Source organism: Dermacentor andersoni, chromosome 8 (genome assembly GCF_023375885.2).
Source record: "Dermacentor andersoni chromosome 8, qqDerAnde1_hic_scaffold, whole genome shotgun sequence".
Taxonomy (NCBI): domain Eukaryota; kingdom Metazoa; phylum Arthropoda; class Arachnida; order Ixodida; family Ixodidae; genus Dermacentor; species Dermacentor andersoni.
In genome coordinates, this window is record NC_092821.1 from 28,208,940 (window position 1) to 28,235,817 (window position 26,878).

The 26,878-nt window shown below is 44.8% G+C and overlaps 1 protein-coding gene across 2 annotated transcripts in view; it reads right to left on the reverse strand.

Moving 5' to 3' along the window:
- Window positions 1-1,118: 1,118 nt before the first annotated feature.
- The window catches only part of defl (Integrator complex subunit 7), a 126,126-nt gene continuing 100,366 nt past the window's right edge, over window positions 1,119-26,878 (reverse strand). For both annotated transcript variants that reach the window (XM_050174203.2, XM_055068125.1), the window contains 4 exons: window positions 21,141-21,239; window positions 16,314-16,511; window positions 11,250-11,423; window positions 1,119-1,898 (listed from right to left, as the gene is read on the reverse strand). In XM_050174203.2, the coding sequence (XP_050030160.1) occupies window positions 1,755-1,898; window positions 11,250-11,423; window positions 16,314-16,511; window positions 21,141-21,239 (615 nt within the window). In that variant the 3' untranslated portion in view covers window positions 1,119-1,754. The remainder of the gene's footprint in view (window positions 1,899-11,249; window positions 11,424-16,313; window positions 16,512-21,140; window positions 21,240-26,878) is intronic.

Sequence of the window (26,878 nt, forward strand, 5' to 3'; positions counted from 1 at the left end):
ATAAAGAATACATTAAGGAAGAAGGAATAACTGTAGTTATCGAATTGAGCTTCACTAAAGATAGTGTAACGCTCAATACTCCACCTTGCGGCACTCCATTCTTCTGTATAAAACAGTTGGAGAAAGTTGGTCCAAACATAATTCTGGTTCTCTCCCTTTCGTAGATGTCCTCGTGAAAAGACAGCGACCGAACCTTTACTTTTCTGTCTTTAGGAAACCGACAAATTCAACCTAAAAAGTTCGAAAAGCAGTGTTCCTGATCTCATACGGTTGAAGAATTACAATATTTTCGCGATTATAAGCACCCTCCCCCCCATTTTTGCAAAAAAATAAAAAATAAAAAATTTGAAAAATTTTGCACGTGAATGTGAACACCCTCTTCTGTGTGAGGAAGAGCAAGTAGCTGAGGCCGCCAAGCATGCTTGCTCACTCTGTCAAGCCGGAGCTGCTGGAGTCCCAAGGTGGCGCGGCGTCTGCGGCACAATCTTCGGCTTCTTGTGTTGGTGCGTTCCGACACTACATGACACATGGCAGCACAAAATGCCAAAAACCGGCCGAAAGCGACCCCAATAACTCTAGCAGCATGTTGTCACGTGAGCCTCGTATCGGCGGCGCTCAGCAGGTTTTGCGGGCATCACAGGCACGTGCTACTTTGTTTGCTGTCAGTTGTTTGACAGCCCTAACAGAAGTCAGAATGAGTTCGAAGAGGGCTAACTGCACAAGCAGCGAGTTCACTGTCTGCACCTAAGTATTTTTCTTTTGAATGTTTGCCAAATAAAATCTAATTCCTTGCGCCAGTCTTGGCGAGATATTGCAGCGAAAAGAGGGGGGGGGGGTCATTTTAGGTTTTTAGAATCTAAGAACCTCCCCCACCACTTTGGGCATCGTGATCTTGAAAAAAAGGGGGTGCCTTAGAATTGCGTAAATAGGGTATATGTATAATCCTGCTAAGTCAGTGGTTGCAGATCTTTCTGGCAAACCTTTCTGTATGCATGTCTGGAATAAAGACTCAGACCTCGTGGCAGATAAGCCAGCTTTAGTAACTAGCACTAGCCATTGCATGGTGTTGCCCACAGTATGGATTTGCAACAACCCATTGTTGAGAAATGCTCACTTGCTAGAAATTAAGTACCGTATTTATTAGGAAAACGTCACATATCTGCCATTTCGTCCTGCCGGATTGTCCAATGAATTTTTATGCGTCAAGGTCACAGCCTGGCTATGAGGTATGCCTAGAAGGCTATGGGCAGGCCCGACTGTGCCTTCACTAAGCATGGCGAGTTGTTTGTACAAATGCCGTGTAGAAACTCCCTGTAGAAATCCCTTGATATAAGAAGAGCCCCATGCAAACACTGCTATTTCCCAGGAACCAGACCAAAAAGTTTGGAGAAAAGAGGCGCTTCAAGTGTACAGAGCTGTTTGCTTTCAAATGACATTGTGAAAGTTGAATACTTGAGATCCTTAGCCTAAATAAATAGATACAATGAATATTCAGGCTACTAGGTGCTTCTACCATGCCTGAGAGAAGTGAAATTGAAGGCGACACATGTTGCGAAGTATTTTCAGTCCAGTGTACAATGTCCTAAACAGCATTTCCTCGTGTGAGAGGCCTGAGCCATCCGCAGCCAGTTTCATCCACAGGAGAAGTCGCTGTGCAGCCATGAAACACTAGCCTCCAGACAGAGGGAAGCGATGATTCTTCAGACAGAACAGCTGCCACTAGTATCGTACTGTTCATGCACACGCGTACTCATTCAGGGCACGCGTGCTGGCGTGGGAAAGGCCTGAGGGGGAGGTGCTGCCCCCAGGGAGGGCTTCAGTGCAGATGCCATGCCAGATGGTCCAGCCATGGATGCAGATGTCTTGGCTTCATCATGGCACTTGACTGTCAGAGACACCTGGACAGAGGAGGAGGCGTGATCACACAGTAACTAGTTGCTAAGGCCTCGTACTGCAAAAGACACTAAACATAAATACAGTAGAGCTTGGCTAATTGAACTGCAATTACCATACTTATTTGAAAATAGGTAGAGCATAAATATAGGTTGACCCCTATATATTGTGCTCTCTGAGAAATAAAAAAAATATTATTCGTATATACTTTATAAGTTGACCCATCAGAATCGGTGCGTTAGAGTCGCGTAAGACCCTAAATCTACATTACCATATCGACATCAGCATTTCAATATCGTCGCCTTGTACGCGTTTCGAGCCAAACTGCCGTAACTTCCTCCATGTGCTGTAGTACACATGCTTAGGCATTAGCCTACCGTCTGTCTTCCCGTTTTCAGCGTTTCCTTTATCAACACAAAGTGCCGAGTTCATCATGATGCTGCATTTAAAAGGAAAGTCATCATGTGCACGAAGACGGACAGAAATCAGGCCGTATCGTGGGCGTTCGGAGTATCCAAAACTTGCATGCGGGACTGGCACGAACAGAAAAAGAGTATTTTCACGAGCAAAGCAACAGGAAAGGGTTTCAGCAGACCGAAGCATGATGTATTCTGTGACGATTCACTTCGGTGATACAATCGCCTCGGCCCGATCTTGAAAGTGTTGTGCGGTGAGGACAGTCTGCCACATGCTTTGTTGAAGCAAGAGGCAGCACGGAGGTCATTTCACTCGCTGCTGCTGGAAAGGACTTCTTTTTCTTTTTCTTGTCATGGAAAACAGTTGCGTGTTAGAATTGTGGCCGCGTTAGAATCAAGTGAATACGGTAATTGTGTTTTACACGACTGTGGCTTCGACGTATGGTATCGACATGCATGGCAGGGAATTTTGGTTTGCGGCCTTGGCCCTTGCGGCAGCAGCCTAGTTCCACACTGGAACTCCTTTAGCTCGGTAATTTTGCTAACTTTGATCACGAATATAGGTCAAGATTCCTTGGTCACGAATATAGGACGATAGCTAATTACTGGTAACATTTCCAGAAAAATATAAGGTCGACCTATATGTGGGCGAGTTCACAGCAGCACTAGTTGGATGCTGAACCACTTTCTGCTTTTTACGCAGTTCTTGGCCTGCTTTGCCGATCCCGTCCGTGGCCCGACCAGGTTTCTTCGTCTCGATACCAATGGCACCAGCAACCCTTCTTCGACTATGTTTCAGCACATGGATAACTCGGCTAATGGGGACATGGACGGCCCTATCTACTTTGCTGAAGATGCCTTGGCCTGTTCATCGCCTCGATAGTCTGCCTGCCATCACCCTCTGCGATGTCATCCTGGCTCTTCCAATCGCTGGCCAGTCTGGCATGGTGACTGCCCCAGCACGACACATAAAAACGTTGTCGAGAGCTGCCTTCTTCAGTGGGTGAGTTCACAGCAGCGCTAGTGGGATGCTGAAACACCTTCTGCTTTTTACGCAGTTTTTGGCCTGCTTTGCCGATCCTGTCCCCGGCCCGACCAGGTTTCTTCACCTCGATGCCAATGACACCGGCAACCCTTCTTTGACTATGTTTCAGCACATGGATAACCCGGCTAATGAGGACATGGACGGCCCTATATACTTTGCAGAAGATAGCCTTGGCCTGTTCATCGCCTGAACTGCTGACAGTCTGCGTGCCATCATCCTCGGCGACGTAATCCCGCTCCTCCAATCGCCAGTCAGTCTGGCATGGTGACGTCCCCAGCAGGACACATAAAAACGTCGTCGATAGCTGCCTTCTTGAGTTGGCGAGTTCACAGCAGCGCTAGCGGGATGCTGAACCACTTTCTGCTTTTTACGCAGGTAGGTTACCTAAAAAATGCCAAGTGCATTTGTTTGGATAATCACTTTCTGCTGCTGTTTTCTTGCCCACACAATTGCATATGTGCTTATATTTTTGTGTCCCTGTGCTCTGACCATATTTACTGAGTGAGCAGTCTCCTCTTGAGCGGTGATGTGGAACTGAATCCAGGACCTCCTAAGCCCAACAAGGGCAAAGATTGCCTGGTGGCTGATACTTGTGAAGCTCGTCCACTGCCGATGAAGCAGGTACTACGCATGGCAAGGATGTTGATTTGTCTTCAGTGTCTCAAATGCTTGCCGAATTAATTAAGGGTCAGAAACATATATCACAAGAAATTGCAGACATCATTGACTTCCATCAGCTTGTTAATTCAAGGTTTGATGCCTTAAAGAGACATACTTCCTTCTACCACAAGCAATGGTAACATGAATAGATAACTTCAGCAGTTACAAATGGAAATCAACCAACTTGCCTTGCGTAATGACGATTTAGAAAATCGATCTCACCGTAACAACTTGCTACTGTATGGCTTCACTGCAACACCTGATGAAACCCATGATCTTCAGTTGTCTAAAATTTCAGCGTGGTTAAAAGACAAATTTCAAATCGATTGCCCAAGTATTGAAAGGTGCCACAGGATTTGTCGAAGGCATGCCGATCGTCCACACCCCATTACCATGAAACTGCTTGACTACCGCGAAAAGATAAACGTCCTTAAAAACTGTCACAAACTTAGAGGTTCCGACTTCCGTATTTCCGACGATTTTTCAATGCGCATACGATCAATCAGAAAAAAGATATGGTAAGCGTCCATGCCCTTTCGGGTTAATGACTCCATCGTTCACTTACGCTTTGACCACGCATTTATTGATAAATTTAGGTACAATTAGGACGATCATACTAACACCCTCACTAAGCTTCTCTCTCGCCCATCAAAAGCTCTTTCTAACGTCTCCACTATTACCCCCTCACGCCTGAGTAACCAACCACAAGAACCCCTACATATCTTAAATGTTAATGCCAGAAGCTTAAGTAACAAGTTTCCATATTCCCTTTCACTGATATCCGCCCATTCGCCACATATTGCTGGTGTAACAGAAACATAGTTGCATGATAACATATACGAGGGCGAAATAACACCTCCAGTTTTACAGTTGTTAGAACTGATCGACGTCATGGAAGAAGAAGTGGCATTGCACTATTTTTACGGTCTGACCTTAAATTTTCAATAGTCCCTAGCCCACCTGATACCGAATCAGCTTGGTGTAACGTCTTTTTCGGAAGTATTTCTATATTATTTGGTGTTATATACCGCCCGCCGTCATCGAAAATAACTCAGCTGCTCTCTTTAGCTACATTCATGCATGAGCGTATCTTGTCTTCTTCAAGATTGATCTGTCTTGCTGATTTTAACGCCGCTGGTATTTTATGGCCATCTTTATCACTCACCGGCTATGATGTCAAAATAAGCAAAACGCTTTAGATTTTTCATTATATTGTGGTTTAAAGCAAATTGTTAAATCGAACACAAAAGGCGCTGCAGTTCTAGACTTAGTTTTTGTTAGTCCCCACCTTTTAGATAATGGTTTCGAATGTGAAGTTACATATTATATTTCAGATCACAAGGCCATTCTCGTATCCATTTCTGTTCCGGTTCGTAACACTATTTTTGTTTATTCTACTTTCCCAGATTTTTTCACACGCCGACGATGCATCTATTATTGATCTTTTATGTGATTCTTTTGATGATTTCGAACGTCTCAGCAAATCCAATGAGGTTAACTTCTTCGTGGTTTATTTTCAGAAGATTGTGGCAAGCTGCAACCAACGTTTCGTCCCTATTAAAGCAAAAAAGAAAAATCCTAATCTTCCCTGGATCCCACGCGAATTACTTCACCTGTCGCGTCGTGTTACTAGGTTAAGGCGTTTAAAACAAAACGGTGATCCCCTTAAAATAGCCGAATTTAACGTAGCCAAGGTGGACCTTCGTCTCAAAATTAATTAATCGAAGGACTTCTACTTCAGGGTTACATTACAAGGTCTAATGAAAAGCAACCCTAGAAAATTTTGGGCTTCAATCTTACCCAGCTCAGCCTCCACAAATACAGTTGTTATAAATAATGTCCCTTTGAATGATCCATTATCGCTACTGCATTCAACGAATATGTTCAATCGGTATTCAGAACTGATGACTTCGACTTACCTACCTTCAGTCATGCCTCACATTATTCAATTGTTGATATTAGCATCTCCCTCGAAGGTGTTTTGAAGTTATTCTTGCGCTTAGATATTAAAACATCCTGTGGCCCTGATGGCATTAACAATGCTTTTCTTGTTAGATATTGTGCTTGGGGTAGTCGATATTTGGCTGTAATTTTTCATAAGTATTTATCTATTTCGACAGTCTCTTTGGTTTGGAAATTGGCAAAAGTTCTTCCCTTGTATAAATCCGGAGACAAACAGTGAGCATTAAACTATCGTCCGATTTCATTAAGGTCTCAATCATGTAAACTTCTTGAGCATATAATCTTTAAGCAGATTATGGAATTTCGTGAAAATAATAACACTTTGAGTGATTCCCAGCATGGTTTTCGTCGTGGGTTTAGTACAATAACTCAGCTCGTAGAATTCTCGCATGACATTTCACACGCTCTCGACACTGGAAATCAAATAGATGCCATTTTCAGATTTTTCAAAGGCATTCGACACTGTTACACACTCAAAACTTCTCCGTAAGCTTTGTGCTATACAGTGGAACCCCGTTCATACGTTTTTCACCGGACCGGGGAAAAAAAACGTAACAGCCGGGAAAACGCAACAGTGAGGAAAGCTCCGACAATGAATTAAAAAAGTGCAGCTTCAACTATAGACAATTTATTTCCACAGAGTTCGCTTAGGACTTAAAAAAGTCTACAATAGTGGCTTGCCGTTTCTTTCACTTGTTAGAAATCACCGCACGTTTCTCAATAGCCTGGAAGGCCACATTGCTGTCAGCGTCGCTGTGAGGTGCGACGTACCTGCGGAGGAGGTCCAGAGCCGCGACGGCTTCTCCAAAGCTAGGATTTGGCAACTCCCCGGCATCATGCGGCTCGTGCTCCTCGTCGTCACCGCGCCACAGCAATGGCAACGGACGAAGAAATATCCGTGGGAAATTTTGCCCTCTTTGGCGTAATCATGCTAACGATTGTTTAGTATTGCTGCGGAGCACGCGCGTCCGAGCAGCCCGGCTGCGCGCAGCGCGGTTTTGCGAGAAATGTAAACAAGAGAGGAGAACTGGCCCGATAGGCGGAGCAACGCCAAGAGCAATGCCAACTTCAGCCTTCACTTTAGCTTCACACAGAGTGACGTCAGGGCCTCTCCCGAATTTCCTTCCTCCGTGAGTCGGCCCGTCCAAAAACCATGCGGTGACCGTAATCACAGTGATGATAGTGAGAGCATTTTTCACGAATGGCCACATAGTGGCGGCCTCTCGAACTGGCGTGCGGCTTCTTGCAGCCAGTTCTATAGCCAAGCCCGGCCAAGCCCGGCCAAAACTCGTCAAAAGCCAAAATGGCCGTTGGAGCACGTTGCCTACTTTGGCCCAGGCGGGTTCGGGGTGCTAAGTTGCGAAGTATCATGCGGGAACGTTTTCACAGCTACTACATAACAGCGGGGTTCCTTATACATTGGATCCGATGGAAGCTATGCTGGGACCGGATGAAAACGACGTAGCAGCCGGGAAAACGCAGCAGTGAGGAACGTAACAGCGGGGTTCTACTGTACTTAATAACTCTTCCTTAGTTGACTCGATCGCTAGCTTTTTACATAACCATTCCCAGTATGTTTTATTTAATTCCTCAAACTCGTCTGTAGTAAATGTGATGTCCATAGTTCCCCAGGGTTCAGTGCTGGGACCACTTTTGTTCTTATTGCATATGAATGATTTGCCGAATCATATTATTACGATATTACGATACTCAAGAGATAAGCTGCCGTGAGAATGACGATGAAGTGGGTCTGTGCCCTTGGCGCGAGCGAATGTCGGCCTGACGCTCTGGCTCCAGTCAAGTGTAAATTAGTGTAAATAACCAGTAAATAGCTTCTTCCGTCTGTGTCTTTCTACACGTAATATTCTGGTGGAGGTGAGCGATCCCTGTCCTTGCCACGGAACTCCGGAGCGGTTGGTACATCGAACTTGTCACCATGCCTCCCGGTGATGAGACCGCCTCTGCAACGGCTTCGGCTTGACCGACATGCTATCGAAATACGTTTCAGACGACCACCGTGACTGGGACCTGGCTCTACCTTACATTACCTTTGCGTACAACTCTTCCCGTCTCGAAACTGCTGGCTTTTCCCCGTTTTACCTCTTGTATGGCCGAGAACCGACGCTACTACTAGACACTGTGCTTCCGTCCACCACAGCTTCAACTAGCGCTTATGCCCGTGATGCAATCGCCTGTGCTGACCACGCTCGTCAACTTGCGCGCGTTCGTCTACAAGTGTCTCAAGACAAACAGAAGCAATGCTACGACCTCCGTCACCGTGATGTCCATTTTATGCCCAGCACCCTCGCGTTGCTTTGGTCACCATCGCGTAAAGTTGGCCTTTGTGAGAAACAGCTTTCCTGTTACACAGGCCCATATCGCGTGCTCCGCCAAGTGACTGATGTCACCTAGGAAGCTGTTCTAGCCATGCCCACTACGTCTTCCGCTGTGACAACCAGTGACATTGTCCACGTTGCCCGACTCAAGCCCTAAAACTCTCCACGCGCCTTGGATATTTAACAGCACCGTGACGATCACGCTTTTGCTGCCGGAGGGGGGGGGGGGGGGGGGGGGTAGTATTACGATATTACGATACTCAAGAGACGAGCCGCTGCGAGAACGACGACGAAGTGGGTCTGTGCCCTTGGTGCGAGCGAATGTCGGCCTGGCGCTCTGGATCCAGTCCAGTGTAAATAGCCTGTAAATAGCTTCTTCCGTCTGTGTCTTTCTACACGTAACAATATGTGCACCGATATATTCCTTTATGCTGATGACTCTATGCTGTACAACGTAATTAACACGAATGTTGACCACCTTTCACTTAACAATTCTTTTACAATTTTGCAGGTGGTGCGACAAATGACAAATGAATATAAACTTTGTAAAAGCAGTCACTTTATCTTTTAGTAAGCACACTTCTGTTTCTTTAACTATTAGTTTAATGGCTTTTCCCTTGAATGGGTGCCTGAATACAAGTACCTTGGCCTCATCTTCACACCTAACATGTCATGAGCCGCTATTTTGTAGCGATGCCTTATGCCTTATTATATGCTATTATTATCATCCACCACACATGGCCGCCTGATCGCATTGATAATGTGGGCAGACCGTCGCGCTCTGACCAGTGGCCAAGCGCAAGGAGTGTGAAAAAGCATAGAATCTGAAAAGGCATCGCTACAAAATACCGGCCATGGTCTAGGCATATTGAATACACATGCAATAAAGCACTAATGAAAATAGGCTATCTAACTCGTACATTGCGAAAAGCTCCGCGTGAAACAAAATTGCTATCGTATAGGTCACTCATCCGACCCATTCTCGAGTATGGTTGCCCCATCTGGAACCTTTATAAAGTATCTGACATTAACACCCTTGAATCAGTTCAAAACAAAGCAACCCGTTTCATATACCCCGTTATGACTGGGACTTCTCACCCTCATCTCACCTTGTTGCACTAGGTCTACAAACTCCGTCTGAGCCGCGCGATTGTCAATGCCTTAGATTGTTGCATAATCTCATTAACACGCCACAGTACTCATTAAAGAACTTCTGTCTCCTGAGAAATTGAAATCTACTAGGAATAGCCGCAAACTTAACCTTGCACCCTTTCAACCACATACAAACCTATTTAAGTTTAGCTTCTTTCCTCGTACAATAGAAAAATGGAATTTACTACCAGGTGAAATTAGGTCATTGCCTTTAGAGGAATTTTTGTATAAGTTAACTTGATTCATGCTGTGTTTATTATTACTCATTGTATTTTTTGTTTTGAAGTTAGCATGATTCCTATGGTGTTGAAGTTGATTTGTGCAGAAGGATGTTTTGTTTAATGCAATGTACAAACCCACTCCTGCGATAGCCCAATCGGGCTGCAGTATGTGTAATTAATAAATAAAATAAATAAATATTCAAATAAATACGATAATCTTATTGTTAATCACTTAATTCAGTATTGGCCAGTGCCTATACACTAGTATGGGCCTAAGCTTTTGTTTTTTTCACTCATGAAAACTGGCCATTGCCAGACACATAAACCCCCGTTAACTCGAACTCTGATGTGTCGAAATATAGGTCATCTTAACCTTTTTTTCCCACCATAGTGTCAACCCCATTTGTTTTTTCACCCCTTATCTTGAAAAGCTCTTGCGCCGGACTTCAGATGTGAAACTTCCGCCTAGAATAAACACTCGGAGGAAACCACGACTGAAGGGTTTCCATATTTTGTGTGTAGCTGCAATATCACCAAAAAGTTAAAACAGAATTTTCTGGCCATGACAACTGCCGATTAAGGACGTTTACAAACCTTGACACGAGCCTTGCGATTACGTTTGGGTCGGGCATTCTTTTACACGAAAGGCTCAGACGTCACTCCTGGTGAAGCGTGCCTCCGCACCTTGTGCTGTGCCGGCCATGTCAGAGAGAGCAACCAGTGCCCAACTATCTTTTGCCCCATTATCTTTGAGAGTGAAATGCTTCACAGCACCTCTGGGATTGTTTAGTCCTCTTTTCATATCAGTACTAAAATATTCAAGAGGTGCTTCATAGCGGTGGCGTTTTTGTCGCCCACTGTTGCATGCGTCAACATCACATAGCTCCAGCCACGGCCAGTCTAAAGTGCACATATGGTTAGATGCCAGACGTATGCTCCTGACTGGCTGTGCTCTAGTATGCGATGCACTTCACTGCTACACACCTCCAATGGTCAGCGACTGCAGCGGCACCACTACTGGCGACACAGAATGTGTTAGGCGGGCAGTTTCTAGGACACCTTAGCCTGGTATTCTACCCCTATTGGAGTGCGACTGGGAGCCAAACCTGCGACCTTGTGCTCAGCAGTGTAATGCCATGGCCACCAAGCCACTGCTGTGGCTGCTCTACAGGCTACTGACGCAGTGTACGCTTGTTTGCCTTGACTGTGCTCCAGGTGCCTCTACTTGAGCATTAACAGAGCAGTGCCACAAGAGTGAGAAGCTGAATCCACCCGAGGTGACCAGCATTACAAAGTGGTCTGACCGCAAACTTGTCGCACTAACTTGTGTCATGACTCTTTTGTGCCAAGGGGAAGGGCCAAATAGAATAACCTTCCCACCACTATCTCTGAAACCGAAAAATTCAAGATTGCCTTGCAAGATGACTTGTGATATTCTTCGGTGTTTTTTACTGAACATTACATGCATATTATCCCAAGCCATTCTGTAGTGCCTTCGGGTCCTAAAAGTATGTTAAACAAACAAACAAATAACTAAATTCGAGAGAAAAGTGGGAAAACTCACCTGCGGGCCGGTCTTCCACAGGGTGTGCTGGGCGTCGAGCACGGCTGTATCGATGGTGACCGTGTGCAGGCCTTGTCCCGTGAGCGCAACCAGGAACTGGGCCTGGAAGTAGTCGTTGTGCGGCTGCACCACCTCGCTCAGCTGCACAATGTCGCCGCCACCTCCCGCTGAGCTCTGTGCAGAGAAAACACCATCAGTGAGCTCACGCACAATGACTGGTGGCCATGAGCACAGCAAACCAGGTTTCTGTTCCTTTTCACTGTCATTATTTTATTGCGATAGCAATTATACAGTGGACTCTGTTATATATTACACACTTTATATTAGACACTAGTATACTACTATTACTATTATGCTAGTATACTGTTATATACTATTATTACTATTATATACTAGACGCTATTATATTGGACACTACACATTATATTATATATGGACTCCCCTTTTAATCATAGGGAATGATGCTGCTAAAGAATTTGTTAATGCATGCATTGATTTCAGTCAAACTCAACTTATCCTAGAGCCTATGCGGGTTACAAAAGACACCTCTAACGTACTCGGCCTTACACTAACCAGCCATCCTGACAGTCTATCATCTATAACTTATCTCTGTGAGGTAAGTGACCATAAAGTAATCCATGCCACCAACAAAACTATTCAACAAAACTATATGCTATGATAAAAGGAACTACTAAGCTATTAATAATGAGTTAGGCGACTTCTTTTAAACCTTAGGAACATTATTCCCAATGCAGTCACTTCAAGAAAACTGGACGCTATTTAGAAACAAAATCAATGAACTCGAAAACAAACATATACCAAGAATAACTATGCACACAAATCAAAATAAACCATGGTTCACCAAAGCACTAAGGACGCTTGAAAACACAAAGAAACGTCACTTCTGACTAGCCATGCGTCTTATAAGCACTGATGCACGGTCAGAGTACTACATGGCAGAGAACGCCTACCTGAGTGCCGTTCGCACTACTAAAGAACCGTTTTTTAACGTCGACCTACCCGAGCTACATACTTGAAATCCTTGGCAGTTCTGGTGCATTTTAAATCCTCATGAACTATCAGCGAACTAACAGCACTATCAGCGTGACAAATGCAATAGGCGAAACAGACACGGATGCTGAGTTCACTGATATTTTCAGAAAAATACAGCATTTTTGCCGGGTTTACAAAAGAAACTACCACTCCAGACTTTCCGCTACCTACTGAAATAACATTGCATATGCCACCCACTGTGTTTTCGGTAAGTGGTATACTGTAAATCACTGAAAAAACAAAACAAAAAAACAAACAAATTATGTACTTCTTCTAGTGTAGACGAAATTAACTTAAAGATCCTAATGAATACTAAGCATATATCAGTGGCATGTTTCACTCTGTTGTTCTCACAATCATCAGGGTGTCTACCAAGTTCATATTTCCAAATTCCCTGAGTTTTCCAGGTTTTCCCTGAGTGCCCTAGCAATATTCCTTGAGTGACACAGAACTTTGTTTTATGTCAAGACGGGGGCTCCCTACATCATGTCGCCCAATGGTGTCACTCCCTGTAAGCATGCTAAAAAAAAAAAAAAAAGCTTAGTCCAGTTTGAATAGTAAGGGGTAGTGTTTATTTTATTCAAAAAGAAAACAGAAGGGAGGGGTTAGTAAAATAAATGCAAAGCAAATAAAATATCTTCGAAAGAAATAGTAAAACCCATTGCAAATTGAATCGAACATTCTCAAATATGAATAAGAAAGAGATGCATGCAGAATAGTATATTCAAATATGAGCTATTTCTATCAACTGATACTCTCAGCACCAACGTTCAGTGCATCGCCAAAATACAATTGTATAATACAGTTGAATCTCATTAATTAGAAAATTAGAAAATGCCTGGCAATTTGAATGTCCAAGCATTTGCCACGCTTAATTTGAACTTACCATGCCCTGACAATGCTCTCAGCAGCACCCCAAATCATGCGGCGGCGCCCCCAACCAGCATTGCTCTGACCCCACTATACAGGAAAAGCTTGGAAGAGACCCTATAAAGTCCAAGGGCGATACATTGTCACCGCGCACCCTATGCTATATGTGCGAGTAAGAACTTGCGAGGGGAGCCCACGATCGGGGCTCAACCTCGCCCGTGCGAAAGAGACGGAGCGGGGAGGAAACGCGCCATCTTTCGCCGTGCGCGAGGCACCCAACGTTATGAGGCACCAAGGGGGGGGGAGGGGTTCTACTTCAGCTACAACTTCGCATGTGGCGGCAGCGTGCAGTCGCGCAGCCATATCTGAGCGATCTGTGTTACGGGCAGAGTCTAGGTGCATCGGTGGCTTGTAGCTTCGTGTGTTCTGTGTATTCTTTGCACTCACTTTTCATTGAAACGATAGACAGCATGAATGTCACTTCGCTCGCTGCTGCTCCTGCATTTGCTCACGCCAGCGTTTTGACAGTGATCGAGTTTCTGCGGTCGTCAAGTGAGATGTGTTCATGTTTGCCTGTGCACGTGTGACATCATGCTTGATAATTTAGTTGGTATGCCTATGTTTACAAGTTTATACAGCCGATAAAAATACTATCCTTGCTTCATATCGCTGTCCCCTAATTTGCTTGCTATCACAACCGATGCTTCGCCTTTTGGGCCAAACAGGGACTTTCTTTTACAATGACGAGTCTAAACCAAGACGTGTCAATGGAAAGGTTTTCTGAGACAGTGCGCCACATCCAATTCTGTACAAGAAGAACCCTGAATACATGGACGCGAAGGCGACACCCAGTACCTCGCTCTTCTTATCTTTAGCACACAACAACACCGCAACAGAAGGGAGCACACCAACATGATTATTATCACTGGCAACAACTTCGTCATCTTCATAAGACATGACATTAAGAATGTGGGACAAAGAACGTAAATGCAGCGCCGTCCTATCGGCAGATGAAGGAAAAAGCACGTGAGCATGCAGAGGGAAGCAATGGTGGAGGCCCAGTCCTGCCTCGACAACCCTGCCGTGGCAGTAAGGGCGCTTAGGTGGCAGAAGTTATTAGTGCCATCCATCAAGCTAGCGGGAAAGCAAATATGCTTCCCTCCCGCCCCTCCTTACAACTGTGCACCCCTCACACTGCCTATCAACTCCCACGTAACTCCCTCACCTTCAATGGTCACCGCGCGCGCCAACCTCCGCGCTGGCCCGCCGTCAGCTTAACTCGCTCCATAAAGTTTCGTTATCTGGCGTTATCGGGAAGCAAGCGTTCGTCAGCGTGGGCAGTATTGGGGTCCTTGCTCGCTGTGTGCCTGCACGCCGCGATATTTCACGATTTGCACTGTTTGTGCATCGTGCTGTGGTGCACAAGTACTTCAAGAACAAGTCCTCCTTTTAATTTTAATGTGTGTGTCCCAGCCGCTCGATTCCACGTAAACAAGAAAATGCGTGTAGCACAGGCAATTGAGTGCAGTAGCAGCCTGCGTGCTACTGCAACAGCAGCTTCCCTGCAGTACTCACCCACCCGTGTCGCGTGAAAACGTCGGCGCGCACTCAGTTTCCTATTCCAGTACCAGCAAGTATTCTTGCAGGCCGTCACATGTTGCATTCACAGCTATCACTGCCAAACCTGTTGTGATAAGTGCCGTTGGAAGCGTGCTGCACATTTTTTTGCCCAAATCCACCGCTGTTCCTTGCTGCAGGCAATGCAAATAGAGCCTCGTTTTTCACTCTGGCAGCATCGTATTCCAGCGTCGCCCAGCAGCACGACTTCATTTCGGTTTCCCATCATCGACTTGAAACACTGTTTAAGGGAAAACAACAAGATGCGTCTCGGGTCGCTAAAGCCCCGTCAGCTCGTGTGTTGGCACTTTGTGCTGCTACAATTCACGCCGAGTGGGCACATCAAAACTTCCCGCCAAAATGCTCCACTCAAATAAGCTGCTTATCCAGGCTCAAATCGAGGAACGCAAACGTAAGCACACCAAAGACACAAGACTGACGCTCGTCTTGGGCCAGTTGCGCCCACCTGCATTCGCACAATGCTTTGCATTACGTAGATGGCAACGACAGTTGAGTCTGCAAACTTTTTGGCCACTTCAGAACATACATTTTTCTGGTTAGTAGGTTTTTTCTTGCATCTTTTCCCTAAGCATATGAATGAGGTTCTTCTGTCTACATCCTCTGCAGAACGAAGGCCTCTCCCAGCAATCTCCAATTATCCCTGTCTTGTGCTAGCTGATTCCAAGTCCTGCCCGCACATTTCCTAACTTCATCACCGCACTTAATTTTCTGCCATCCTCGACTGGCGCTTCCCTCCCCTTGACACTCATTCTGTAACTCTAATGGCCCACCAGTCATCTGCCCTAAGCAATACATGGCCTGTCCATCTCCATTTTCCCTCTTAATATTATGCCTAACATTTCTTGTTCTATCGCTCATTGCGCAGTCTCTTAACTTCTTTGTCAACCTCCAAGTTACTGCCCCATACGTTGACCCCGGTAGAATGAAAGGATTGTACATTTTTCTTTTCAATACAGTGGTAAGCTCACAATCACAATTTGGTAATGTCTGCCATACGCTCTCCCATCCATTTTTATTCTCCTGTAAATTTCCTTCTCATGGTCTGGGTCCCCTATGAGTAACCGACCAAGATAAACATATTCCTGCAGAGACTCCACAGGCTTACTGGCAATCATGAATTCTGGTTCCCTTGCCAGGCTGATGAAGCTTACCTTTGTCGTATGCATATTACTCTTCAACCCTACTCTGACACTTTCTCGGCTAAGGTCATCAGCCTTTTGTTGTAATTCATCCCCAGTGTTGCTGAACAGGACAATGTCATCTGAAAACCAGAGGCTGCTGAGATACTCGCCGTTTATCCTCACTTCTAATCTTTGCCTGTCCGATAGCTTGAATGCTTCTTCTAAGCATGCAGTGAATAGCACTGAAGAAATTGTGTTATCCTTGCCTGACCACTTTCTTGATAGGTACTTTTCTACTTTTCTTGAGGAGAACCAAGGTATCTGTGGAGTTTCTCGAGATATTTGCTATTGTGAAAAACAATATAGTGCAGCTGATGCTCACCTTGGTGTCTGGTGCAGCGTTCTGGCTCCTGCCGGGTGGTGTGGTGGTGAGGGAGACGAGCACCTTGTGGACGGTGCGGGCAGGTGACCCTGGTGGTGACCGATGCTGCACGACGCCCTCGACACGCAGTGCCAGCTGTGCCTGCTGTGCCAAGAACAAGGGCTCACCCGTTCCTTTCTGCTGGGGCGACACAGCCAGCTGCACACAAGCACGGCACAGTGGGTCGAGGGACCATCACCTAACACGGCAGTGCAGAGATATTCATGTAAAACCATGCTGGCACACAGTGAAGTATGCAATGCACAGGTATAGGCTAGTTGGCGCTCCATTGACTTAGTATAGCGTACAAACTGAACGAAGATCTTTGTTGGTTGTCCCCTGTCCTTTGTTCAATTTGTGCTCTACAGCAAGTCAATGGAGGCATGCAAGCACTGCTACAGGCTTTACCATAAAGCCTGAAACAACAAAGATAATGGCTCCTCAGCAACATCTAACTAGACAGCTAATGGACTGATTCACTTACTGCATATTAATTAATGCAGACAAAAAAGTGGAGAGAAGGAAAGATATGGTAGCAGAAAATGAGGGGAGAAAGACGTTTAGCCATGGGCATCGTAATTGCCTCACTACATTAAAGGCACCTGAACTGTCCCAAGGCAAAAGAATGGTCAAGACAGTTTGCTCTGAGTAAGGGGCAAGAGTTGCCAGTGGAATGGATTTAGCAGGAAAGAAAGGAGCTGGGAAGATGCACAGGAAAAGAGAGACGGAGATCTGTGGACTCAGTGGCCCTGCTTTCTTGGTGCACAATCTGCCCTGTCACGCAGCCATGCACCACAGAATGTGACGTGCTGAGTAATCCCAACACCAGCTAAGAATGTCACCAGACTTTCATATACGCACGCCCTACATTCTGCTGTGCCTGCTGTGAAGAAAGAGCTGCCATCATGTCACGTCATGGCTTACAAGCTTACTATGTGATCTCCTAGTGCAACAGAAATGAAATACATAGAGCACAACCGCCTAATAATGCCACTGCCTTATGTGTGTACTATCGAAAATGATGATCGCTGTTACAGAATACAATGCTTTATGCAATGCAAAAATTACATAAAGGAATTTTAGAAATTAAATTGTATATTCCAGAAAAATTACCTTTGAATATTGAATAAAATACCTAACCAGTTGAACCTCTATATAAAAACACTGGTATAATGAATTGGATATAAAGAAGTACCGTATTCACACGAACCTAATGCACACTTTTATGCGTTGCATATTGCAATCACTCAGTTCAGCCCTTGGGCGCGACCGGGCAGCCACCATTGGGGGTATGAGCCACCATAGTGGCTCATACCCCTACACTAGAGTTTTATGCGTTGCATATTGCAATCACTCACTTCAGCCCTTGGGCGCGGCCAGGCAGCCACCATTGATTGACCTTTAGCGCAACCACGTGACGTGACGTCACGACAGCCAGAGGAAAAGCTGGGCCCCAACACAATATGCAACGCATTCTTGGCTTAACCAAGCTAAGCCTGGCCATTTTTTCCCAAAGGAACGGGTCCACAATTTGTCGGTGCAATGCAATCGAATACCAAACCACTGTTGTACCTTTGGCAACAGCCTGGCATCAGAGCTGCCAGATGCACTGTCGGGATGATGACAGAGCACATTTTCCTGAAGGATGTTGAGGGTGCGGCTGTGGGTTCATTTTGTGCTCACTTTCAGAGATACCATCACTTTCAGAAATTTCGTGCGACTGAGCACAGGAGGCATCAGTGTATATGGCTGACAGCCTTTCTGGCGATGTGCCAAGTTTGCTATCTTTGCACAGTGCCAGCAATGCTCTCGGCCGCATACTTCGAGAAGTTCAATGCAGGGGCACGTAAGAGCTCTCGTGAATGTGATAATAGTAGTATGTCTAAATGTAATCGCTATAACAGATACCACACCTGAGTGCTTGGTATCTGTGGTCAATGAAGCACAAATGATGATGATGACATGCTGCTTTCATTATGAACGCTCATATACAAAAAAAAATGCTTCCATGAAGGTAAATTCTGCATATCTACATTCTTTGTGATTGCAAACGTGGGGAGCATGCTACATTACCGTATTTACTCACATAATGATCGAACTCGCGTAATGATTGCACCCCTGAATTTTGTCATCAAAATTCGATTTTTTAAATTTCCCCTGTAATGATCGCACCCCGAACTTGCCGCAGCGATATGTCGTGTGCCAAGTCTAGCTAATAATGATCGCGCTTACCATCTGTCGAATGCTACACGAACGACTCTTCAAGACAAACCAAGCGGTCTGCACGCACCAAACATTCTTAAGCAGATGCCCCATTTCATTCCTTTCATCACTTTCAGCACTTCCGTGAAAAAAAACAAAACAGAAAAGCTACAACCAAACTTGCCTTGTCTTTATTATTTGTAGGCTTTATAATGGTTGAGGTCAACAACAACAAAAATAGCCCCTTTTGGTTCCTCTCGTCTGCACTCGTGGGCACGCAACAAATCGCGAGCGGCAACGATAGTAGCCACGTATACACTGATACGTTAAAAGTGTACCCTATTCATACGCCGACGCTTGTAACACAGCTAAGATATTCACCCACCCTTAGCGGAAACGTGTCGTATTAGGATAGTAGTGAAGACAGATGCCGCAGTTTCTGCAGCATGCCGGCCATGTGTTTCTATGTCACCGGCAGCTAAGCGCGCCCATCTGTTTCTGTCCCCTCAAAGTGGACATGGCTACGTTGTTGCCGCGAACTTGCCGATAGTAATGATATTTTTCATTACCTATATGGAAGAAACTGTTTCAATGCACTTAACGTACTTACGAGAAGAAAAAAAAATTGCGTTCGGCGCGTTCGGCTTGCTCCGCTGGCTGCCATGTTTATTTTGGTGTCCTGCACTGTTACAACGGCAGCCACCTATTTGTTGACCTGTTGTCTTCTTTCAGCAAATGCAGGATGAAAAAAAAAATTGTTTTCTTTTCGCGGGTAATTTAACCCGCATAATGATCGCACCCCTGAATTTGCGGCAATTTTCTTTTTTACAAAAAGTGCAATCATTATGCGAGTAAATACGGTAGTAGACATTACTTTTTTGTGGCCGATGCGACTTTGTTATAACGAAGTTCGACTGTAATAACAGAAACTAATTATACAACAGTTTAGAATAACTAATAATTACTTGGCTTTTACTCAAAATTTCGAATATTTGCGCATCCCTATAGCGGTGAATATACAGGTACCTAGAAATAACTACTGACAACAGGCATAAAGGAGGTTAAAGTGTGATACACAAAGTACATTTTAACTTTTGTTTTAGCACACGCTGTGCATCCTCCTGGTTAAATGCACACAGTTGATTTGGTGTGCAACCAAAATAAACTTTCAGCTGTGCCACTAGGTGCCCTCTCACATAGCAACAGACGAGCACCCTCTTTGCTTTCCAGTGTTTTGGAAAGCTTGGTCATATATCAGCGGCTCAGATACACAGCTTTCAATCACTTTAAACTGCGAGCCACCCTGGTTGCACAGCTTGCACAAAGAATGCGGTACAAGGTAGGTCAGAGAGCTTATTTGGATAGCAGCACTCTGGCCTTGCCAATGAACTCCCTCACAGTGTGTTGCTTTTTCATGGTTGCACGTTCTTTCTTTCTGACGCTCTGCACTACGACATCTGCAGTGTCCATGCAGCACTGGTCTGTGATCACGAGTACTGAGGTGGGTCGACTACTTCACCGCTGGCATTTCACAGCAGAAGGATGCCTTGCACACACATAAACTTACAAGACAGCCTCGTCTAACGGGCATTAAATCAAATGCGGCTATAACTTTGTGCTGCCAAGCTCGAGGTCAAGAATTTGATCCTGGCTGTGGTGGCCGTATTTCAATGGCGCGTGTATGCCCGCGTACTTAAGATTTAGGTGCACGATAAAAAACACCAGGTGATGAAAATTAATCTGGAGTCCCCCACTACGACATGCCTTGTAACCAGATTGTGGGTTTCGTACATAACACCCCAGAAGTTAAATTTAATTTATTAAATCAAATGAAACCTGGTTTGCTTACGCTATGGTTGGGCTGGTCGGCACAGACAAAACTTGAAAAAAGAGTTAGGATTTCTTGAGAGCACATACATCTAGTACATCTCGTATGATGTTGCTGCTCTGGCATTTCTTAGATTCTGCTTTGTTTTTTCGATTGCACTTGGTGTTTTGCACATCCAAGCCAGTTGAGAGTTCGTGCTCACATAAATGCTAGCCTGTGAACATCAAAATACATAAAAATCTAACGAGCATGACATGGAAGAAAAAGGAGGTAGAGGACACCCATTTATAAACAGCCACATCAGCAGCAGAAGAATTACAACAGGATATACTGACAAGATACACATTGCTTTTTAGATCACAGTGACTTTTCCAGCGACTCTGCTGTAGCCAACTCTGCCTGCTCAGGGAACTTTTTCAAATAAACTTGTTTGATGCAAGTATGTTCTGGCCTATATTGTAAAGGTACCCTCTCAATTTCATTTTTTGGGGCATTTTTTTTTTTGTAATCTTGTGCCACTCTATCTTTCAAGAGCTTCAAAACATTCCTGCGAACAGAATTTTTTCTTTTATGGAGTTTAATGTGGCATTCAGAAACAAATTTATGAACCTTCCGAAAAATTCGTGAGAGTTGGCAGGCATGCACTTGTGCTGTCTGTCCCTTGCCTTCTGGCCTGTTTTGCACTGCCTGTGGCCACGTTCGCATTGCTTGAGTGACAAAAAACTTGTGAATGGAAGGATGTGGCTGTCGCCCCGTACCTTGATCGTGGTGGCCTGCAGGGCTTGGAAGAAGAAGCGTGGCAAACATGGGGCCACCAGCACCAGCTCCTGGCTCAGCCGTTCCACCAGCTGCACCTGCTGCTCGTGCGACACAAAAAATGGGAGCGAGCCGTTCCTTATGCCACTGCGCTTGCTAAGAAAAACTAAGCTGTGTGTGCCGCAGGCACAGGTCAATAGAATAAGTGGATACTCATGCTCACTCACCAATATTCTTTAGAGCACTGTGCTCACTCGCATTCAATGCTCACTCACGCTGCTACTTGCGCCCAAACGTGCTTGCCAACGTTCATTCACATTCATAGTTGCTACTATTCACCCTCACTGGCACGCCCGCCCACGTTCACACTCGCATCCACTCACACTCACCAGTGCTCACATTAAAGTTTGTACTCGCATCCATTCACACTTGCCAACAGTCGCTTGCATTCGTTGTACATCCCCTCAAACTCATCGTCGCTGACTTTTGCTGATATGCTCGCATTGACCGGCACTCGTGCCTGTACACCGCCACGTCCAATCACACCCTTCGTCGCTCACTCGCATTCTATCCCATGTCTGTGAAATCAGTGTGGAGCTAGTGCACTGACCTACACGCAGAGTACACGAGAGAGCAATGGAGTGGCAGCTGTCTGCTCTGCAAGGGTTAGCTGTTCTATGCACAAAACCAAGATGGGGTGGTTGGCCTGGAAGATGGGAATAAACTATAAGTTTGCACAGTTTGTTGTCCCTAAAGGGATACTAAATAAAAATATGAAGAAATAAGGGAGGCATCGAAATTCGACTCAAGAGACGTGATTGCTCCAATACGCAGTGTTTATTGCATATGCTTTTGAACGGATGGCTCTATTTCTGGAGGATTGTGAACGCACGCCAGCTGCACGCCAGCACGCACACCACTGTCGTGACGTCGTGTGTGCCGGCTTGCAGCAGCAGCAGCAACCGTAGAGTTTCTTACAATAATTACTATACTCCATCTCACAAGCTGGTTTCAGCACTGCCGAAGGTACAATCCGTGCACAGGCAATATCCGCAGCAGTATATAGTTCCAGGTGTAACTGACTGATTATTGGCTACAGTAGAGAGTAGTATTTTTGCTCGCTACATGATACAGTACAACGATACATGACACGTTACAACCTTTGCACGTGCACGCCTTATACCGAAAATTAATGTGGCAGTTACCCCCAGTAACTGTAATAGACACCCTAAACGTGGCAACATGGTATTTGTACAGTGCTGAACACTTACTTTGACCCGAATTCGTGCTTCTTACTGACTCTCTGCCCTGTCAGCAGAAATGAGCGGCAAAATCTGTCATCGCTAAGTCACATCTCAAGCTGAGTTCAAATCATTAGGTATGTTTTGTTGTAATTATTGAGATCGGCTGTTTGTTTTCATGCTGATAGGACTGCAAACATGGCACCAAGCCGTAAAACTGGTTTGATTTCTACTTAGCAGATGGCGCCACAGCTTTAGCACTGGTGATGCGCTGACGATACGGAACGCTATAAAAGCCCAATTGTTCACAGTGATGAAGGGTCCTACATCAAAACTAATTACATGTTTGAAATTGGCCCAAAAATCTTAATAAGAGTGTAAGGTTTCATTATATTGATGAAAAACATGATGAACCTTCTTTCAATAGCTGTGTCCCCCCTTACAATCTTATTAAGACTTTTGTGCCAATTTCAAGTGTGCTTTCAGTTTCGTTCTAGGTCAATTAGTTCCTACAATAATTAAGATCTTACTTCCATTGTTTAGGCCCACAACGGAAAATAAATGACACAATAAAAATTTATTTGTAAGGCATGTTTAGATAGCACAAAGAGTAAGGAATGAAGGATAGCAAGCACTTTTTTACCTGACCATTAATAGATATTTTATAGCCCATTGAATACAAACCCACAAAATGTGGCAACCATGCAACAGAAAATGTAGCAAGATAATTAATTTCCAAAGTGAAAACAAAAAAATTTGCTTGCTATACTTTACAGAGCATACATTAAGCTCCGTTCTGCAAAAAATAAAAAAAAATTTACTTCTATCTGTTCTTGGTGTTGAGATATCGAGGCCTGAATATTACACGGAGCCTAAAATTTGTGTTTTGAGAAAAGTACAAAAAACAAACAGCATTAAATATGAGGGGACATGGCATCCAGAACAACCATTTTTGATATTCGCTCTCGACGCACGAAACTTTCAGGACGCATCTAATCTTGTGTGCTGCTTACAAATATGAAATTAAGATATTTCCAAAGTCAATAAAAAAAAAAGTTGTTACAATTCTTCTCATGTTAAATATTTTAGATGATTTGCAAAAAACCTACTGCAACAAGATAGATAAAAGTATGCAGGTATGTTCCCGGACGTTCAAAGATTGCAAGCTAGCATTTGCATGTTTGTATCTCTACTTTAGCCAGAGTTATGAAAATCTAATGCTGTAGCTTTACAAATGTGAATTCCTGTTGGCGATTTCTATAGGATTTCAAAATATTTCAGTGTCCTTAGACACTAAATCATAGTTTTTGTGCACTCTCCAATTTGCCAGCATTCAAAAAAAAAAAGAGAAAAAAAATGGCGAGAATTGAATGAGTAGAAGGGACACAGTGTGCCGATCTCAAAATTAGGAGACTTCAAAAAAGCTGTACTTGAGAAAAACATAAAAACTAAAAATACTGGAAGAATATAAATTTCAAGCTTTAAAACCGGGAAATAATAATTAATGTATAATTAAAAACACGATTTATTCTGCCGATGTTGACATTAGGCGGATGCATAGGCTCGTAACAGAAATCTGGAATGCACCAATACGAACCCGCGTACGCACGAGAGGCGCGGGAATAGGCATCAGCACATCGTCTGCGGTCTCCAAAGTAGAACTAGACGCGAGGGCAAAGGGCAATGGTTAGCTTCGTTGCTCCCTTATTGCTGATGCAGATTGAGATTGCGCGACACAGTGACTTATCTCCGGTGCAATCTCATCGGCTCATCTGAACCTTGGGAAGCAGAGAAGAGAAGCAGAGCTGTGGGAAGCACAGAGGGCTTGCGCTTCACTTTTCGTGGACGTGTGTTCGGTTTCAAACTTTGCTTTTTGAGAGGGACAATTTGCCACTTAGGTTCACAATACGATCAACAAAGAAACGGCGTATGAACAGTTTTCAAAGCAGACCCACTAGCAGGCTAGAAGACGAGCTCGTCTGCTAGACCTAGTTGCCATAGCAACAGCCAATCGGAAGGCGCCTCTCAGCGTGCTGGTGCACTGAGCCATTAGGAAGGCCGCGTGCATTACGAGCTTCGTCAGACCACCCCCTGATTGTTTGCAGGGTGTCTTCCAAGTTGACATTGCCAAATTCCCTGAGTTTTCCAGGTTTTCCGTGAGTGACTTTGCAAAATTCCCTGAGAACTTTGTTCTATGTCAAGACGGGCTGACACCATGTCGCCCAATGCTGTCACTCTCAAGTAAGCATGTTAAAAGATAAACAAACGACTTAATACACTTTGAATACTAAGGAGCAGTGTTCATTTTATACAAAAAGAAACAGAAGGGAGGGGTAAGTAAAATACACAGCAAATAAAATATATTCAAAAGAAATGGTAAAGCACATTGCAAATCAAGTCGAACATTTTCAAATATAAATAAAAGGAAATGCTTCAAGAGCATACAGAAGCAAATATTTTCAAATAAGGGCTTTTTCTATATAGCAAGCTCACTGGCATGAGGCCCGAACTTTATCGCAAGTGAGAGTCTCCCTGAACAGCTGGAAAGTCAACCTCAACGGTCCCGACATACTCTCAGCCCGTGCACAATACCTCCGTGTTACATTTCACTGCTTTAAAGAGCTTATTTTGGTTTGGATGAGGGACACCTGCATCTCGACTTCAGCCAACACTTTGTTTTTTGAGCTCAAGCTCCTTCAAAGAAGCAGCGGCAACGCTTCCTTTCCCGTTTATTCCTCAATTCGTCGGTCCTTTCTGTTCTCGTGTTCCTTCTGCTGCGCGTTCACCCCAAGGACCATTTGAAGCATCCTCTTGGTCAGTTGTACAGTCATCGTTCAATTTTTAGCACTCTCTAGAAGCCGAAAAAACGTCCGAAAAATCAGGCAGTCGAAAAAAACTAAATGCGCGTCTTTAACTTCCCTTAAAGGCTAAACTCGTCGCAGGCACATGTGAAAAAGTTCTGGATGCCTGCCAGTACATTTATTAGGCATATCGGTGCTCGTACGGCGACAGGAAACGGCGGGCGCACACGTGTATAATAAAGGAATACATACCGTTTCCCTTGACAACTGCTTCTTCCCACGCTTGTTATGCTTCACCGCAGTACTTTTGCTTATGCTTCGCCGCGTAACACTGTTGTACTGAGGCGAAGCTAGCTTTCAAAAACGCACTTTGCAACATGCCTTGTTTTCCGAGCTTCGAAGCCAATCGCAAAGATTACAAAGGCGGAGTTGGTGCCATCGCTGACAGCAGCAAATTCTTTCAATAAAAAAACGCGGCACTGAACGGCAAGGAGCTTAATAGCGAAAGTCGAAGCAGTTTGGCCTAGCGCTGCCAGTGGTGGCTACGTCAGCCAGTGGATCTGCGTGCCAGAATTCCAGTTCGAGGCGGCAAGATAACCAAAATGGCGGCGGTGGTGGCTTTGACTAATACCATTTCGGACCTGCAGTCAAGGCAAAAAGTCCGGAAATCGGACGGCGAAAGGTTCCTGCGTCCAAAATTTCAGACATTCTTATAGATTGACTCTACGGGGTAGGTGGTGGTCCCGGGAAGCCATCCGAATTGGCGGCCATGTCCCAAAAATCAGGCATCGGGTAAATGTATCACTGACTGTACACTGGCAACTCTTCCAGCCTACGACACGGCGTCAAAAACGATTCGTTACAATTCCTCTCTGTTACTCGAGCCAGCATTAGTGAGACTTTCCTTTCCTTTCAATAAATGTACAGCTAATTTTCCCTGATGTAAGCACGAATTCCTTGAGTTTTCCCCGAGTATTTCAAGACTACTCAAAATCCCTGAGAATTCCCGGTTTTCCCGTTTGGTAGACATCCTGGTTTTATGTTTGTGATCTTTCTATGAAGCCATCGTCGGCGAGGATGCGGGGAACTAAAAGACTGAACTTTGAGGTTTCGAACGACACCAAGATGATGGCGCTCATAGGTGGAAAAGATGAGAAATAGCTCCGTAAACTCTGGTGTTTCTGCACAATTTTGGGGTCTTTTCTCGCCATCTACGCTGGCAAAATAATTTTTTTCAGACACTTAGGGTGCCTTTTTTCGGCAAGTCGTTTTGATATGGTGCAGATTAGGCATTAGGGATGCCCAAACAAGTACTTCCCAAAATTTGATTTCTTTAGCGATTTTCAGTTTTTAAGACCTGTGTACCCCCAATTTCTTCGTCGTTCTTGCGGCGGATCGTCTCTTGAGCATTGCTTGATGATATCGTAATATTACCCCCCGGCGGCAAAAGCACCGTCACGGTGCTGTTAAATATCCAAGGTGCATGGAGAGTTGTAGGGCTTGAGTCGGGCAACGTGGACAATGTCACTGGTTGTCACAGCGGAGGACGTAGTGGGCGTGTCTAGAACCATTTCATAGGTGACATCGGTCACTTTGCGTATCACGCGATATGGGCCTGTGTAACAGGAAAGCAGTCTTTCACAAAGGCCGACTCTACGTGATGGTGACCAAAGCAACACGAGGGCGCCGGGCACAAAA